The sequence below is a fragment of the Ischnura elegans genome, chromosome 5, assembly GCF_921293095.1.
Source record: "Ischnura elegans chromosome 5, ioIscEleg1.1, whole genome shotgun sequence".
NCBI classification, from domain to species: Eukaryota; Metazoa; Arthropoda; class Insecta; order Odonata; family Coenagrionidae; genus Ischnura; species Ischnura elegans.
The window spans coordinates 113,341,416-113,361,287 of NC_060250.1; the positions used below are offsets into that span (position 1 = coordinate 113,341,416).

General features: G+C 37.4%; 3 protein-coding genes across 3 annotated transcripts in view; 2 read left to right on the forward strand and 1 right to left on the reverse strand.

Annotated features, from left to right (window-relative positions):
* The first annotated feature begins 45 nt into the window (after positions 1-45).
* Positions 46-3,436, forward strand: LOC124159430 (RWD domain-containing protein 4). Its single transcript, XM_046535237.1, has 4 exons — positions 46-325; positions 415-524; positions 623-824; positions 2,681-3,436. Exons 1-4 carry the CDS (start codon positions 221-223, stop codon positions 2,849-2,851), a joined length of 588 nt encoding a protein of 195 aa, XP_046391193.1. The 5' UTR covers positions 46-220; the 3' UTR covers positions 2,852-3,436.
* On the reverse strand, positions 2,997-14,953 carry LOC124159428 (RUS family member 1). The gene is made up of 9 exons (XM_046535234.1): positions 14,739-14,953; positions 14,488-14,645; positions 14,165-14,325; positions 13,156-13,348; positions 12,948-13,063; positions 11,462-11,661; positions 8,769-9,028; positions 3,691-3,895; positions 2,997-3,614 (listed from the first exon to the last, which is right to left on the reverse strand). Exons 1-9 carry the CDS (start codon positions 14,809-14,811, stop codon positions 3,559-3,561), a joined length of 1,422 nt encoding a protein of 473 aa, XP_046391190.1. The 5' UTR covers positions 14,812-14,953; the 3' UTR covers positions 2,997-3,558.
* Positions 14,954-15,155: 202 nt separating this feature from the next.
* Positions 15,156-19,872, forward strand: part of LOC124159431 (TNF receptor-associated factor 4) — a 736,683-nt gene continuing 731,966 nt past the window's right edge. Inside the window, exon 1 of the mRNA XM_046535238.1 lies at positions 15,156-15,425. Within this exon, the coding sequence (XP_046391194.1) occupies positions 15,283-15,425 (143 nt within the window). The 5' untranslated portion in view covers positions 15,156-15,282. The remainder of the gene's footprint in view (positions 15,426-19,872) is intronic.

The following is a 19,872-nucleotide window of genomic DNA, read 5'->3' on the forward strand; positions in this document are numbered from 1 at the left end:
TAGCGGCAAGAGCGAACAACTGATAGAAAACAAAGCAACATCTCTGTGTGCAATTTTAGGTAACGGGGCGGATTGTGCGTGCATAATATGCCTTTTCAACGGACGTGAGACGTTGCAGCTCCGAAATTTTCGCTTAATTTCGGCATTGTTAGTTTGGAAAATTAATTTTTTAGGTATGGCGTGGTCGTAATTTAACAACTGAATTCTAAAATAGGCCAAAATGTCTAACTTGGAATTGCAAAACGAGGAGAGGGAAGTTCTCCTAGCAATTTACGATGGAGATCCAGCCTTTAAAGATTTGAACGAAAATAAATATCAGTACAAAGTAAGTGGTTTTCTCATTGAATTTTGATGTGGTGCTCAGACGAGAGATCTAAGAAATTTGAGAACCTAAACGGTAACCTTAATTTACAGTATGGTGAAGAAGGAGACCCCAAATCGTTCCTTCTGGAACTGTGTTGGGGTGAAACTTACCCGGCGGATAAACCTATCATAAACATGGATACGTTCTATAATAAACATATGTAAGATTGGCCGACGTGGCTAGTTCTTTTTCTTGTTGAGTGGGTTATATTAATACTGTGCACACAAGTGAATGTTTTCTATGTGTATTTGTCGACAGAGTACAAGAAGTGAAGGACCATGTGGTTAATACAATTGGAAAAGAAGCTGAGCAATTATTAGGGGAGGCTATGACGTACACATTGTTCGAATGGGTGAAGGAGCATTCTGAAGAATTGCTTTCTGCTCAACCAGAGTCTCCCGTTACTGCATCATCGTCTCTGGTGGACGCAGTCGACCAAATTACAATATCGGACAATGTGGTAACTATCTTCTTTCGGGTTTGTAAACCATATGGCTGATATTGATGATTTGAAAGTAATGGCTACTCCTTAAAATTAATGGTCAATAGTAATGAAATCTCCCTCCATGAATTTGATTCAAGGTGGTCAATATTATAGATCCATAGGGGTCGAACGCGGACTTGAAGCATGCTGATAAGATGCCAATTTATTTATCTGTAATATTTAATGAACCGATGAACTCGATGCGTTTGAACAGTCAAACTAGGGAATAGCATGTTTCTGATACCATATGAGTGTTTCATAGAAGAGGTTATATATGTACTGCATTAGGTTTCGTGTGGCATATGTAATAGAGGCTTTCCTAATTCCAGCTGAACCTATAAGGGTGTTAGTCAACGTAATTTCCCATTGGGGTGTGATGAAAATAATGAATAAAAGGTACATGCCACTAACTTTAGAGTCATATAAGCTCGACGGCTCATTGTGTTAGTTGAAAGGAATTAATAGAAAGTGTGTTGAATATTTTTGCCATCACCTACTCCTTCAATGGGCTGAAAGCTAATTCACTATCTAATTAATATTCGTACTTGCCATTCATTTCATACTTTGGAAAAAATGATTTGGCTCTTAAAAGCATTTAGTTGATCTTTTTAGATGCTCAGTGAAGTGTAAAACTGAATTGGAAACTGGCTGATTGATTGAAGTTTTATTATTGATTTTAATATGGTTTGGATAGTTTCATTACTGTTTTAGTCATCATCTACTTCTTGACTTACATTTCCATTGTAACTTCAGAATACTTTTTAATAATACAATCCATATTACATCTGTAAAATGTAAAAATTTCAATGCCAAAAATTAAAATATTTAACGTTTTCATTGAAACTATTATGCAATAACTAAATAATTTATCATGATATTATTGTATATTCAACTGAACTTGAGTAGGATTCGACCTTGCATTATGTTCTTAATGGAAAAAATATATGAGTGCTAATGGGAATGAAGTGTTTACCTTAGTTCTGTAACCATATCTTTTTATAAAGGTTATTTTGCAAGTGCATAGGCAGCTAGATAATCTAGATACTGCTTCAAAAGCAGCTAAAGGGGGTATGTTAATACAGTTTATCATAGTCAGATGTAGCATATTTCAGTGGAATAAGTTGTAATTCTCATGACAAACATTGGCAAAAGCTGGGCATTCACCATGAGTAATCTCATCAGGGAAGAAATTCTGTGACAGCTACTTCCTACACCATTTAAAAAAGCCCAATTTTTTTGTTTCTCCACTTTCTGTTGTTCTCATTTTTTAGTATGTGCAAAAGGAATGTGAACTTTGTTGTACATTTTCACTAGTATACAATGTTTCAGTTGTCCTACAATGTCCTGACAGTTTTGTTTCATTTTCCAATCGCTGAATCCTATTGGTAATGATTTGTATTGGATATTGCAATGTGCATTCCCAAGAAGAAGGAAATATCGTTCCTTTCTGATGTTTTTTTCAGGCAATTGAGTAATCTATGACTACCATATTCCCCTCTATATTTATTGATATAAACTGAATATATGTACTTACTTTTAGATTGTGTGGAATATGTGATGTGGAATAAGTTCGACTTACTTAGGAATAACTGTGATTTATTTCACTCTAAAGCTTTTCTCTAAGGCTCTCTCACTCTTAAGGCTTTCTGTTAAGCCTTGTTGTCGGGGACGTTATTTTCTCTATCATCATGGAAAATCAATATGTACCTTAGGTGAACATGTAGTTTTTGGCACTCTACCTTTTTTTTGCTCTCGTGAAAGTAGATTGATATCTATATTCTCCATCAAAGAAAAAAGTTACGACACCACTTGCATTTTTTTCTCTTTTACAGGAGACGAAGGCCCCAAAGATGAAGAAAGAGCAACTCAGCAAGGCTCAGAAGAGAAAACAGTGGGAACGGGTGGATGGAAAAGGGGAGAAGCCGAGAGGATGGGATTGGGTGGACATAGTGAAGCACCTCTCGCAGACTGGTGGGAAAGCCCCTGAAACATCTGATCCGTAAGGTGGCTTGCCAAAGTTGCGGCGGAGTTTTCTGTCAACTGGAAAGTGGGGCCACCATCCAGTCACTGTGAGAAGGATCATGTCCTTTGACGTTACACAATGGATGGTTTCTTTATGTGATCAAGTTGTAAACTTTTGTGCTCAACTTGTTGATGTGGTTAATGTGTGTTCATCATATCAATGTGTACTTACCCTAACCCACACAGGTATGGATTCCCAGATACTTGTTAGTGAAAATTTCATATAATGTGTACCTCGGGGGCACATAATCTTGCTGTTCATTACATTGTCTCAGAGAATTGGGCGCCATATGGGGAAGTTCTTGGTTAAGGAAGGGAAAAATTTGCATTTGAATGGAAATGGAATAGATCAAAATTAAATGTACGTTATGTAATCAGAAAATGGTCATTGTTCAATAATCAATGTTGTGGAATGCATGAAAGTTCCTCAATGAAGCTTCCATGATGGCAAAACAAACCATCACAAGACGTGCCTTTCCTATTTGTGGCTGGAGTAGCAACTATTTATAACTCTGAATTATTGTACAGTATGGATGTTGGAAGATTATATCATATTGTTTATAAAATGAGTGCTTTATTTAAAAAAAAGAGTATAAAACAGTGAGATGAATGGAATGACATTAGTTTGACAAAGTCAGTACATTCCCGAACTTACCATGAATCAAGATTGACTTTTTGAGGCATGGAACTACCATAAACCCCTCCATTCATCAACGATGAGTTGATGATTTGCAGTAACCCACCCTGTAAAAATTTAGTTAAATGGACAGTTGGAACAGACATTCACACAATTGGTACTTGACAAACACATTTTACTTGCCTCTGGATTCGATCCCTCCCATGAAATGATCAAGGTCTGCATCAACCAGCTCATCGACCGAGAGCATTGCTTCTACTGGAAGGCTGTGGCACTTACCCAAAGGAGGAAGTGATGTATTTGTTGATGACATTCCTTGCATATATATGTTCATTGATTCTTTTAATCGTGCCAGAGGAGAATTAATGCTCTTGATTTTTAAAATTTCCTGCAAACCAGGGAAGAATGGTAGTGATTACCATGGGTGTAACACAAAGAAAAGAGGAGAAAAGGTCTGAGAAAGATTATACAATATCATGAATCCTTTTATTATAATTAAAGGTAATCCACCATTTAAGTTTACATATAACTCAACATAGCACTTAAACAAATATACAGAGAAACCTGAATTAGCGGAAACCTGTCTTATCCAGAAAATATTGCTGGTCCTGTCAGTCGCAATAGCACATGTATCTGGGTTAAGCAGACTTGCATAAACAATTCCCATGGACAATTTTTACCGTAAGGAAATAAAATCCTAAAATGTTTCGTAAAGCCCTCTCCTTGGAAAATAATCCTTACCCTTAGACTGCGGGAACGTTTTTATACCTTTTGTACACCAACTGTGGAAAACTGTTTATTTCTACCTGGATGAAGCACAAGTGCACTTTTCCACACAGTAGTGATCGCTATTGCAGCTTAACTCTCCCTGACCATTCCAAAAATACCAAATTAAAAATGTTCCCGTGGCCTAAGGATTAAAATGGAACCAGCCAAAGGTTTGTTCACTATGGTCTACATCATTATTGACTGACATCACATCACAGGAGGGACTCAGGACATTATGGCATCAATCTTGACCAAAACACTTCCTTGTCTTCCTAAACCTAGCATTAACCTTCCTCCAGTGCCTATTGTCCCTTGTCCCTAATGTAAAATGCAGTGAGTTTCGTTTCACGTACATATGTAGTATCAAATGCTCAACAAAACTACCTCCTCTTCCCTCCCGTCACCTTTCTCTTTCTTGATCACTGTGCCAACCCATGCTTGCACACTTCAACCAAGTAAGAAGGACGTGCTTCAAACACACTGAAATTGTGAAGCTACCGGTCAAATGGAGACATAATAAAGAAAAGCATGGAACACTGCTTCGATAAAGGTAGAGTGGCATAAAAGTTTCAATGCCAAAGTGAAGAGGATAGATGGGAAAGTCATACTTTTCCTTGATAATGCAACCCTAAAATCGCCTCACAAATGTGGAGCTAGTTTCCAGCAAACACAACCAGCATCACTCAGCTAATGTGGTAATTATATTGCTGAAGGCACAATTTAAGAAGTACATGATGCGATCATTATTAGCTGCTGCAGATACTGCGAATGCAGTGTTGGAGGTGATCAAAAAACTATCAGTGTTGGATGCCATTAATTGGATTAATTTGGCAGTGATTAAAACATCTACTGCTACTTAATAGTTTATTAAACAAACAAATTTTTGTTCTTCTTGTGATTAATCCTCCCCCTAATTTCCTTGCATGGTTTGTCTAACACAGGTGAGTGAGAGTGCCACAGTCAGAAAAAAATGTATGCATGCCACTTAAACGTTTCTAGCAGACTGAAATATATAAAAAGGGGATAAAATGTGCAATTGTGTCAGGCTCAACTATGTGGAAATTAATACTCTAAAATGAAAAGGAGACTTCGTTGATTTCCACTGATTTATTTTGTCCGTATGACATGTCGTATGGACGAAATAAATCAGTGGAAATCAACAAAGTCTCCTTTTCATTTTTGAGGGGATAAAATGTTATTTATAGACTGAATATAGGATTATTATGTAAATAGCACATTTTTTTCATATAAGTCTGAGTAGTAGAGATATAAAAAATAGGTAGCGTAATAAAAAATAAGTTCAAACTTACGCTTTATTATGAACTACAATGAAACCTCTCATTTACTGATACAAATGCTCCTAGTCAGAGGTGACCTAAGTCTTAATATTGCACTGCAAGTAGTATAGTGTAGGAATTTAAGCCAGCTGTATGAAATACTTTTATTAAAAAACACCATTTTTTGACAGATCAATCAGAAAACTCATGGCGATGGTGTCTGTAAAAGAGTAAAAGTGTGTCAAAAAAGTGTCCATGTCAATGAGAGGGAGAATATGTATATTAGAGGTTCTATCCTTATTCAAATGCATATTCTTCTGCCAGGGAAATGAATACTATTCGTAAGTCAGAGGTGTCCGTGAACAGTGGTTTCACTGAAGGTACATTTTTTTTCAAATTGAGGCAGTTCAGTGTGGCATTTTTTAGTATATTCCCTCCCTACCCCAAAAATTTCATTTCTGGTACCTCCCCTAAAAATTCCTCCAAAAATCCTCTGAACTTCTCCCGCTGAGGACTTTTCGCTCAAAGGCCTTCGACTCAAAGTCTTGGACCTCTGTCTCTGAATTTCTGCTATCTGAACTCTGCCATCAGAACCAGCCATCAGCCCCTTTTCCACAGCTTCCTCAAAGTATTGGTATTCTGGAGACAATTTGTGTGCTAACATTCGGTCCCTTGTCATCTACACAATGTATGATGATGCTTCTTGACAAAGCTATTTTATCAGCCAAATACATATTTGACATTTATATCACCGAAATGTTGGGCAAAAATTTAAAAAACTAGTTTCTACCACCTTGCCTCCATCAGCATATGATTTTTCTCTGGGCTAACAACAGAGAAAGTTCATAAGAAGCCTTCACTGTACTCTCCATTTTGTCATTTCTCTTCTGGAATGAGAATTGTTGGCCAGCCAGAGATTTATTTTTTTTTACTCATAAATTTCGTTCACAAGTGTGATCCAACAGGATATGTACTGTTGCACTCACCAAGCAGTTGTTTGAAATGTCAAGGTTCAATTACTTTCACACTGCAACACAAATTCTACATATCAAACAAACAGGGTAGAAAGTATTTTGATTCATAAACAAAAATTCTTCTTCCCCAAAAGTTTTAAAATCACAAATTGCAATATCTTCCTCAGATTTTCCATTCTATGTCAAAGGTTTACTCATGGAAATAGTGGAAATGACAATTTCAAAACAGTGAAACTCAGTTTTTCAGTTTTTTTTAAATTCCAATAAGCCTTCACGTGCCACTGCTAAAACTCTGGATTGCTACTCTGTGGCACGGACGCCACAGATTAGCCATATATTTTTCTTACCCAGGATTTCCATCTTCATTTTTCGAGCTGTTAATACACCTTATCTAAGCTCTCCTTCCTATGATTGCAAGTCAGCTTTAACGCTTGAAACACAAGTTCGATTGGATGTGCCCCAATTTCTATCACCAAAATCCTATTTCTTACTTGTTCTATGCTGCCTGCTCTCTAACCCAGTTTCCTGATAAATACCAAAGCTAACTCTCGTTGACTTTCCTCCCCATCACTATGTACTACTCTATGGGTCAACTTTACATGCCCACTAGCAATCATATCCCTTGAGGAAATAATCAGGAAAATACCAGGCGAGAAAAATCTAGCAGTGATGGGGGAACGCTTTAGTCACAAAATAAAAGGATGGAAACGTAAAGGAGAATTTGGATTATGAATGTAAAATGAGTAAGGAGAAAAAGCATTAGAATTTTTCAGGAGAAATAAATAATCAATCAGAAACACATGTTACAATCATCGCAAAAGGCAGAGTAACACATGGAAGACTCCTCGGGATATGGGGTGATACTTTAAGAAAGATGATTATGATGATGATACCAGATTTTTAGAGGTTTAGGAATGCTGTGAAAAACTTGTACAGCTTTCCTGGGGCAGATGAGGATTCAGATCATAACCTGATTAGAACTTATAAAAGGCAATGTAAGGCTCATAAGACTATGGAAAATTAGAGAGGAGCGGAAATGGAACATGGAATCTCTGATGAGGGGTTATGAGGAGGGAATGTCAGGAACTGAAGAAACTGTGGTTAATGGCAGAAGTCATAAAAGGAATTCAGTAGAGAGGAATGCAAAAGAAATTATATACTTAAAATTTAATAATCAATTACTGTGATAAACCAACAGGGGAAGGGATGCAAGGTGCAAAAGACAGTGTGAGGAAAAGAATAAGTTTCAGAAGGAGGAAGAGATAAGCACGCTGTTTGACAGGTTAGGGTCGCCGTCAGGTGGCAAAAGAGGGCAAGTCTTATCAAAAATTAAGGCTGAAGACGGTATGTGAGCATACTGTGGTTCCAACTAGATAGAAGACAAATGTGGAAGATCTGTAGGACAGCAGAAACATCAGACAGATTAAACATAGTGGAGGAAAGTGCAGTGGAAGAGGATAATCTAGGGCTAGGGATCTTAGATGGGGAGAGACATTAGTGACCTGAAAGCTAGGAAAGCAGTTGGAGAGGACAGCATCCCACAAGAACTTAAGAAGGGATGAGTTTGGATTCAGAAAAGGAAAGTCAACTCAAAATGCAATAGCAGTAATGAGATCCCTGGTAGATAGGAATAAAAAATATAATCAGAACATGCATAATTGTCTTGTGGATTTTGAAAAAGCATTTGATTTAATAGACTGGGTAAAGTTTATGGAGATCCTACAGAAAATAAGCATAAATTGGAGGGATAGATGACTCATTTGTGGTCTGTGTATGCTAAGACTGTGTAAGGAAGGTTAGCAGATGGAGAATCAGCATGGGTAAGCATTGAGCACGGAGTGCAGCAAGGCTCTCCACCGTTGTCATTGCTTTTTAACCTATATGCTGCAGATATGGTAAGAGAGGCATGGGATGAGTTGGAAGTAGGGGTTTAAGTAGGGAGAGTGATGTTTAAATCAGTGAGGTTCGCGGATGATCAGGAGTTGGTGAGAGGACTGCAAGCTCTAGTGGATGCGTTAGACTGGCGTTGCAAGCAATATGACATGAGGATTAACCCCGAGAAGATTAAAGTTATGCAGTTTTGTATAGCATCACAAGCTGGGAATGCGAGAGACAAGATAAAAGAAGGTAGGCAAAAACTTGAGCAAGTAGAGCAATCAATTATTTGGGCAGCACATTAGAGGAAAACAGTTTCACCATTAAATATCTTATAAAATGCAGAAAGATAGTCAAATTTACATACCAGCGGCTCCTTGGAGGCAAGACATGTTGATATCCCAAGTTGAACAGCATGAAAGTATGCTTTTATCACATCTTGAGGTGTTTCATCCTGTCTCAGAATCACATGAATACATCTTTTCCTTCCATCCACAATGAGTAAGTAGGGTCTTTGCTTTTGAATGTTTGTGACTAGTTTTAGGAGATCTGATTTAGACTTTAATGAAGATGAAGCTGAGGATATGGACTGCCCAACTTTTATTTTAAAACCACACAGGCTCTTGTCTGTAATTTAATGGAAGATGGTAAGTACAAATTAGGGTGGATCTGCTACTTGGCTGAAATGAAATTTAAAACTACACGTCATAAAGCCAATTAAAATAGGATATATTTACCGGTTTTTTGGTTGATTAGCAACCATCATCGGAGGAGGATGTGTCTCAGACTGTCCGAGGATGTGGTAAGAGTGAATAGTGGTGAGGAGGGTAAGGTGTTGATTTGTGGCGCATTAGCTGCCACAACATGGAGTTGGACCAGTGGATAGGTGTTTGACTCCCAATCGAATGGCCCACGTTCGATTCTTGGCGCCAGCCGGAGCTTTTTCTGTCTCTTTCCAGAGAAATTACAGAATGTTCGCGGAAGTTCTGATGTGGCATTCGAGAGAAGTTCGCCGCCAATATATATACAAGCCATCTCGGCTACCAGAGCAGTCTGTATTTTAAAGCGGCAATAATCGCTCCTCTACAGCAACCTCATAAGATTATTATTTAGCCTAACAATTGCTACAGATGTAATGATGTCAGGGCCCAACTGTGATATCCTCGACACCATCCCCCTGGCTTCATCGATGGGACCCTCCCGATCTATGATGTCATCACATCAACACCACACCTCACTCTCACAACATCCTCGGACAAGTTGAGATGCAATCCCCTCCCCGATGACGGTTGCCTAGCCAACCAACAAACTGGTTTTGAAGATATTAGTACATATTTTTATTGCCTTTAATAGATACACTTCTAAATTTCATGGTACAACTGCAATTTTGTATTCAAGATAACATTGTAAAAAAACTGGTTTCTAACAAATGACTTAATAATTAATGACAACAAAACCCAGTTATTATATTATTCCGTGTCTAATTCCTTGAAACAAAAAGAAAATATTGTGAGGCTCAATAATAGTTTACCATATATCAATGTTGACAGTCTCAAGTTTTTAGGCTTAAATATAGATACTAACCTAAACTGGAGTAGCCACATTAATAATATTTGCAATAAAATGAATAAAACTGTATTTGCTATGAGAATAATCATGGAAACCTGTTCTAAGACAGCAGCATTAACATTATATCATGCTAACATGCACAGCCTACTACAATATGGCATTATATACTGGGGACAAGCCTCAATGGTGTACATAGAGAGATTATTCAGGATCCAGAAAAGAGCTATACGGGTCTTAAATGACCTGAAGTCATGTGAATCTTGCAAAAATTATTTCATCAAAGATAGAATTCTAACTCTTCCCTGTATTTACATACTTAACGTAATTATATTTGTTAAAAATAACCCTCATCTGTACACACCACATTTGAGTTGTCACAAATACCAAACCAGACATCCTAATAATTTTAATAGTATATTCCACAAAAAAGCATTTTATGAAAAAAGTGTACTTTACACAGGAATTCAGTATTTCAATAAGGTACCAGACACAATGAAAACAATGAAAGATAATAAGAAATTCTCTTCTGTGATTAAACAAATTCTTTGTAAAAAGGCTTTTTATTCACTAAATGAATTCATAAATGACAAAAATGCCTTCACATTATAGGTATAATTATAAACCACAGGATTTCGAATCCAAATATTTGTAGGATGTCAATTTTATAATGTAACATTGTATTTTGATTGTTATGTATATTGTGCCTTGGTGTACACCATAGTGTACTGACTTGTATATATCCTTTACTGACTTTATGTACTTGACTATTACCTTATATGTACTTGATCATTACTATTGACTTGCCTTGTAAAATTGAAGGTTAATAAATTTATTATTATTACTATAACATTATGCATTTAATTTCACGCAATGAAATTCAACTATAGTATTGGTACAAAGATTTACCCTGATCCTATTCTATTCTTCATCATCAACCAATTTTTGTGTATTAAAAATTCATGATAATTATTATTACAAATAATAAAACAAAATAACTATAAATCATAAAAGAAAAACAGTTCTGCATTTATTTCCCAATTGAAAAAAGTTGCAACACTTTATATCACGAACATTTGTAAAAATCTTTCGTTATGTAAAAGAGAATCTTTGATCATGAATAAAGTTGTCTATGGGGAGATTTGCTGAGAATGAAGATGAGAATTGCATAAAATATGCATCGAGGAGATTGGGTAATTGAGTTCTATGTGAAAGTAGGCAAAATACTTAGAATTTATGATTACTGGTATGATGGCCCATGCCAAACCAACTATAAAATATCAATTTTGCATAAGGGTAACGCTAAGCTGCAACCACACCATGAAACTTACTTCATTAAAGGCAAAAATATTTCATAAGCTTCCATGAACTTTGAAAAAAAATTGATCTAAGAAAAGAATACAAATTAATCTTAAGTAACACAACTAGCCAATTAAACAAAAATATGGAGTATTGAAAAAAAAAGAATAACTCCAAATTCCATTCAAGACTTACCTGATATGCCACGTCCCAGGAAAGCAGACTCTTGAGCATTAACTACTTCAGGAGAGAGGATTCTTCCCCTGGTTAAGTAGGTTTCCAAGAGAATAAGAAATCGTGGAACATTCAAAGTCTTGAATTTGATTGATTTCACAGCTCTGTAGTTGGCATACAGATGCATGAAGGTTAGTAAAACAAAGAATTTCCACTCCAAACTAAAGAAAGATGAAAACATTTTGACATCACATAAAACATCCCTCCAATGTACTCAATAAATATGACATACACTATAAAAGCAGTTAGCAAAATTAAAGGAAAGGCATGGATGACTACAAATAGTCACTAAAAAGTGTTTCTTTGGAGAGTCCATCACATGTGATTTCAATAGCTAACTCAATAATTATTCATGCAAGTCAAAATGAAGCATGCAGATGCAGCATCATGCCACACACTACTTTTGATTTTTGTATCATTTGCAGCCCTTCCTCTCCAATCAATGCCTTGACCAATCCACCAAAGAACACAGCCTTGGGGAATGATTTTATTCAACTCACTAATTATCCCACAGCCAGACATGAGGTAGAGAAGTGGCTTTATTTAATCCTTTCACTGCTGTTCAATCTCTGAAAACCTTCTCCTCACATGCTGCGAAAAGGTTAAAATGCGTTTCGTGGAGCCTTGGAGCAGGTACATCCACGATGGGCGTGGTACACCCTCTGAAAGGTCGCTAATCCGGGACCCTTTCCTCGACGAGCTCACCCTAGCTGGGCCCTCTCTTTGACCCTCCGAGCAGGGGGCCTCCCTCCCCAAAAGTGACCGCTCTGACTGCATTTTGAAAATCTATCAATCAATCCGATCATCAAAAAATGATTGTTTGCATCGCACTCCTGCCAATCAAGCAATCAAGAACGTCTTTGAACTGTGTTTCTGTGATGAAAAATAACGATTTTGTTAACATTGCTAAAAACGTGGCTGCGGACCACAGGAAAATGACCATTTTAGCAAAGTTAACAAAATTGTTACTTTCCATTGCAGAAACGCGGTTCTAAGATGTACTTGATTGCTTGATTGGCAGGAGTGTGACGCAAACAATCATTTTTTGATGATCGGATTCGGATTGATTGATAGATTTTTAAAATGCAGTCAAAGCGGTCACTTTTGGGGAGGGAGGCCCCCCGCTCGGAGGGTCGAAGAGAGGGGCCAGCAAGGATGAGCTCGTCGAGGAAAGGGTCTCGAATCAGCCACCTTTTGGAGTGCTTCGGTGAAAGTGCCGAGCGTATGGCAAGGAGGAAGAAAAGGTACGTTCACAGCAGTCTGCCGTGCGAACGTACCGGGTACATTCACAGCAGTGAAAGGGTTAACCAAGTTTAGAGCACCTGCTTTATCTATAAATGCAATTTTCACCAAGGTTGGAGAGGATTTGCTTAGCTTGAGTCTAGTAATCTAAGGTATTACTAAGGTTCCAAAGTAAATCACGAGTAACAGGATGATCAAGACTCACTGAGTAGACCCAATATGGGAAAGTAGAAAAACACCCATTATGGATGCAAATAAGTTGACTAGGGTCTCTTGGCTTCCATCTTTTGCCGATACATCAGCCATATTGTTCCTGATAGACTGAAAATTAAGAATATATTGATCAGATAACTTCAATAAAAAATAAAGAAAACTTAATGAGAAAGAAGGGGTAAAATATATGCAATCAATACCTGGTGTTGAGTGATGGCTGCTCTTGTAGCCCCACCAGAAACTCCAACTATGGCTTTGAGAGTGGTAGAGACACACAATACTTGCGTCACATAGCCAGGGACATAAGGCACCATCAGCTCAATAGTCATCGCTGCATCATTCAGAATGTCTGCCACAAGCCTCCATTGCTTACAGTTCGAATCAAGTGAAGTACTGAACATGAAAATGATGGAAATGAAATAATATGCTTTATGTATTAAATACTATCATCAAATTTACTGAAAAGGTATGAGCCACAAAACTTGAAAAGTGACTATAATAATGACAAGAGGGCTGATGAAAACAATAGGAAATGATGCACTACTGGTATATTAATTTTGATAAAAATGCAGATGATATGGTAATCATGAAAGGATCAATTAGAAATATCGATGACAAAGCCTAGTGTGGGAGGACTGGTAAGCCCAGAACAGCACACACACACACTAGATTCTATTAAGTGGCATCTATAGAATTTGACAATATATTTCTTTCAATTGAATGATTATATACAAAGTAACACATAAAAGTAATGTTAATTCGAAGTGCATAATCACCTTGATGTCAAAAACTGAAATAATTGCTGAAGTATTAGAATGATGGGACTAGTAAAAACAACCATCAAAACATCATTCCTCAAATAATGTTATATATTGCATTTTAGAGATGAAATCATTGAATAGCAATTATAAAGGTTAACATAACAAGTAAATTTCATAACACCTTTTTAGCAAGGTAAAATTACAGTGAAATGAGTAGGCATTCAGGTTTTTAAAATTTGAGTATTTTGACAGCAAAAAAACTTAAAAATGCCAAGAAAAACAAACTTAATTGAAACAATACATCATATTTGTACAGTCCACTCGATGTACAGCATTTTAGTAGATAACTGAATCGTTGATCACTGGAGTTTGGAGACACTCACAAGGCTACGGTAAGACAAGCATTATACCATGGTCGAAGGGTTAACGGCTCCCAAGCTAAACTAACCTCTTCCACCAGGCGAACAATATCCTGCCAATCATTCCAGTCCCGTCCTTTAAAATCCAAGTTATTGCAGCGGCTAGTGGTGTAGCAGCATTGTCACCCACACCTACTCCCTCCATTATGGCACGAGTCGTCAGGGTTCCCGTAATGGTGCTACAAAAAGCCTTTGTCCCCAGAAAGAAGAGTCTATGTTACGAAAGTCAGCCTTTGAGAGAGCTCGAGATGCCAGAAACTCATGTTTCAATTCTTCTTTGTTTATTATAAGTCAAGTCGAGATATTTCAAAAGCTGTACTTTTTATTACAACACGAATTTTGGTCAAAGTACCTGGATGGTGTCCCACTTTTGATAGTCGAAGTAATCCTCGCTGACACTGACTGGATATCCATGGGGCAAGAAAATTTGTCTGAAGAAGCAGGCTATGCTCTCAAATATTGTTTTATGAATATTTGTTCCCGAGGTGACTTTCACGATGTTTTCCTGGTCTTTTAAACATTTTTGAAGTCATCACAATGAAAGCGGTAACCAAAAAAAACAACAAATACTAAGATATAACGAAGTTTGTACCAAGTACCTACCTGGAGGTTTGACGTAAGCGATTTCAACTCCATTTGGCCCATATTTTTCTTTGAATACAACTTGATGCTGCATTGTAAACTTAGGATGGTAATTTTAGCATTCAATAAGGAGTGAATCACCACTAAATAAAACAGTTAGAAATGTAAACAGTTATAAACAAAGTTATGTCACACCAACATATCGACCGCCACGAATGGAGCCACGTTCAGACAAATGAATACCGTTAATATCAAAAGAAATTTACTCGAATACGGCTGTAAAATATTAAATGTAACGAAAAAAATTCGGTGTAAGCCCTTAATTTTTTAATTAGAATATATTTCAGATCAAAATATTGTTCTCTAAGATTTCCTTGGGTATGTTATTGTTTGGTCGAGTGCTCACGCTGGCCGAGAGATGTCAGTGTGCCAGTTGCTTCGCAGACGACGATCCGTCAATTCTATAACCGCGAAACTAACCGTTGGAGCGCGTGTGGCGATGCATAGATACGAATCTATGAAGTTTTAAGTGTTGTTTGTGATCACGGGAAATGCTTACAGAAAAATGCCGGGTTATCAGATGAGTTTCGCAGGAACTGCCAACAGCGTGCTTCTCTGTAATCTGTGCAAATTTCCAATGAGGGATCCAGTCCAGATAACAACATGCGGACACCGATTCTGCGATACCTGTCTACAGTCATATCTAAGGTAAGGCATCTATGCGATATAAGGAATTTTCAATACTATATTATTTACACCTTTTCCATCCTGAAAATCACATTATTTCCTTCATATTTGAGTTTACTTCAACCTTCAGCCCTGTTATTTTTTATTTACCGATTATTTGATTTTTATTCACGCTTTTTTCCTTTTATTTTATTCAGGGGATTTGAGTTGCCCTTCATCCTGAGTTGTGGATGTGCTGAATGTTACTCTCGCTTCGTTTGAAAGTGTTTTTATGTCTCAATTTTGTGTGTTTATTTATGAAATAAAATAAAGAATGCAAGAGCGCGTGAGTGTGCGTGAAATTTGGGAGACAGTGAAGGTTGCTAGGCGACGAGAACAGTTACTTTCTAAGAAAACGACGGCGGGAGAGCCCTGTCGACCGGCCCAGGTTGGGGAAAGCCGGCGGCCGGTGACTAATTGATGCCCGCGAAAGGGTTGAGACCCCCGCGAAGAAGGGGGCATCATACTTGAGTGTGTCTGGCGTTGGTTGGTGGAATGAAAGGGGGTTCGCATGTTAACTCATCACCCTACCCTAAATTTCCATTACGTAATACCTAACTCATATTATTTTTTTAACCTCTCCTTATTTTCAATCTGCTTCTTCGCTGAAAGTACTGCGCAAACCTTCCGGAACAAACATCCAACTTTTATGGTCAAAGCGTCTTAGCATGATTTCAGCCTTTGCATTCATATGAAAATTGGAATCTTAATCTGGAATTGTTACTTAAATTTTTATTACTTTTCTCGACTGAATTGGATTCGGACGTCTAACTCCCGAAGTACTTCCTGTTAAGTATACCGCGTGTCCGACGCCCAACGAGTAGGAACGGCCGCGTGATCGTCACAATAGCCGCATATTCGCGCCTTCTAAACAAACGTGTTTTAAACTTGATAAACAATTCTGAAAAAGAATTTCATCACTAAAAAGTCGTCTTTATTTTTAATAATATTTAACTCTAGCGTTATTAATACATATGCACTGAATTCATGGCATTCCGAAAAATGTATTATTATCGCCCCATGTCTCTGTTTCCCAAATATTCCGAACGCACGGGCGAATCAACATTGTGAATATTAAGGATTTGTGTGGCAAAATCAAAGGAGCTCACCTGAGGTACGGCTGTTTACCTCTCGTGCAATGAGCCTTTTATTAGGACCATTTAATTAAGTCTTCTCAATTGTTCAATACGTTTATAAAATCATTTAGGAGTAGGCATATAAATTAAAGGTTTCATTGCGAACGGAACGAAAGGTTTTTCAGCTAAAACAATAGTTAGTTTTTGGTACGATTATTTTTCCAGCGCGAACGCCATAAACTCAAATTTCGTTTGAGGATATTCCGATAGTATCAAAAATTTATATTTTAGTCTCACTTAGTCAGAATACTGTGTTTCGGAGTCTCTCGCGTAAGTATTCGTGCCACAGGATAACGTGCCGATAGGTGAATTACTTCTTAAGCATAATTGAGCGCAATATTTCTAGACCGGCTTACTTCAAAGTCATTTGAAATAACGTGAACGGGAAAGGAACCCCATTGTTCAACTTATGGTGTACAACACAGAAACTTCTTGCAGGAAAAATCATGTTTACAAGTACAAATCCATTTTTCTTGCGAGAGAAAATTTTTTTCCCTTATAATAACTATTTTACGCTCATTGAGATAAACATATGTATCTCGTTTGTTCTGGTGAAATTATCCAGCTTTTAAATTATCATTGAGTTAAATAAGATCTAAAGGGTACACTGAAAGTGAACTTTTGAGATTATGACTACCGATTTATTGTAAAAATTTGAAAACCTTTGCTTCAGAAAAATATCTGCCGCAACAACCTGTCATAATTTTTAAAGGATTATTGTAAAATAATAAAATTGCAAATAAACAATAATGCACACGTATTTTTAGACAGAAACTCCCATACTACTGTTCCCTTCAAGTTCTTTGATCTTTGTGCCTTATCCTTGGCTGACGCGTTATATATGTAATTCATGTAGAGAAAATACTCAGCCTAACTTTTAGCCTAGGATGGCTCTGTTTCCTAGCTCTCCTCTGTGGCTTAAATGCGAGGAAAAATCAACGAGGAAGAGAGAGAGAGAGAAATGAGGAGATACTCTCAAATGGGGTGCCGCTGTTTTGTTTTTAAAGCGGTCGCTTGCAGGTCGGGAACAGAGGCGATAGAGACTCTGATGACGCAAAATAAATCTCCTTCGAAAGGCAGACGATGTTTGGCTTGCGAGAGCTTTTGTGTGACGCCCTGAGAATATGTACATATATGAAGTGAAAACGTTGAGGAGTTAAGGGTGGCACGCCGTTGTCTTTGCCTCCTCCGAGCTCTCATTTAGTATTCAGAGCTTCGAAGGCACGAAGTTTCAGAGAAAAAGAGCGCCGCTTTTTTCTTCCCCTCGCGGCTCATTTTTTGTCGCGTGCATGTAAACCTTATGACATTTTTTCACAGCAACTTCGCACGGAGAATGTTTGTAGATCTGTGGAACGTCAAGGGATTACCCATACATATTTGGTCTATGGGGCGCTTGAGACGCTCAAAAATTAAACGAGAAGAGGGAATAATTGTTTCGACAGCGAAAGAGCGTCAGTCATGACATGAATAGGCTTTCAAAAGACTTTTCGAGACACGGAAAATTCAATCCTTGGAGATGTAATTTTGAAGAATTTTGAATTTTCGTCGTCATCGAACCAGATGGATTTGATGGTCATTAATTCATATTGCAAATATTTCTCAAGGTGAACTCAGAATACATCTCCTGTAATCAAAAGGGATTTGCTCGTATCTATGCCCGATGCATTAATAATAATAATAATAATAATAATAATAACGCAGGCTATCAAGGTGCAATCTTCCTCAGTGTGTTTTAGTAGACAAGGTAATACAAGCTGCTGGGTACCAAACGTTAGCAGCATGTTTGAGCAAATAGTGCCATAATCCCGAGGCTAACGTCTCTGAAAGGCTGAAAACTAAAGTGTTCACTCTATAAAAATTTTAGGAAACAATCGCGGAGCATCCAAAAGGCAAATTTGGAATTTTTCAATTTCGAGTACGCTTGCGGGTGACTCAGTAAAGCTTCATATCTAGCCTGCCTGCGGTTATTTTTTCACTCACTAACTGCTTACACCAGGTTAGTTTGGATAGGTAAGAGTTGGGCTCTCCCCGGACTAAGTCACAGGTGATAATCCATCCCCTCGAAAAATTGGCACAGTGTTAATTAAATTTAAAGTAGAGTTTTGGGAAGTATAATGGTCTGTGCAATGGCTCACAAGTATCCCGGGATTCCATTTATATCCAAGTAGAACGTTTTGACACATTGCTTAGTCTTACCCTTAAAACCGTGTGTCCTTCAGATGAAACTTACCTATGATATCCTCTCGGAGACTAAATTGCACAATAATTGTAACGTCATATTTATCATACCTTTCTCCTCCAGTACTCCAATAATTTTTTCTGTACACTGAGCCATTTTCCCAAAGTTATCTCAGGCAATTCTTGGAGAAAATATTTCCGGGAAGTTGCATTTGAATTTTTATTTGATGTCGCGTGGTTATCCCAAAGTAACCTCCATATTTCACATTTCTCCTGATTGTTAAAGTAGTATCCGCACCTCCTCCTCAACCAACACTCTGGTACAACTTCCATCTATGCCCCACCATGACCTTTATCCATATAAATTTTGGTATTCTGAGACCATAACGACATACTCAATAGCGATGCTGCACAATGAAACTCGACGCGCGAGTTATATATCTTAAAGTGGAATTAACAGTCTTATTACTTCCTTTCATAATTGCTTGTTCCTACAATACGTGATTCTTACCGCTTAGTGACCAAAGAAAAATGAAATCTTAGCTCGTTAATGAGTAAAGAGCTTTATCACTGGGGCGCAGTTATCAGTTTACGAAAGCTTGCCTATAACATATATGTGATACACGGTAATGCACCGTTATTTCGCTTTGAATTTTATGCTATTTTGTATAATATTTCATATTCAAAAGAAAACCCTAAAAAAAACAACAATTAATTTCTTGAAATGTTTGCTGTTGATCGTAAATATAAAGGAAATTGCTATTCCCTCTCAGCCAAAGGATTTACAGTGGGTTTTTCAGTACATTTAAATATGTACCCATATTTTACATTCAATTAATAACCAGATAGAAAATAATTGATTCTAGTTACTAATAAAAGTAAATAAAATCATTATTTATGCATACCAATGCCTCGCAAAATTTTTCAAAACTAGACAAATACCCAGATTAGGTAAATACCCTGGCTTATTGTTAATGGTATCAGGAATGAAATCCATTCACTATTTAATTAATTTCTCCTAATTCTGCTTCGCGAGTTTCTCAGAACTTAACGAGCATTTTAACCTCAACTTTTGGATAGAAAAACGCCGGTCGGGGTACAAGTAAGTGATGGCG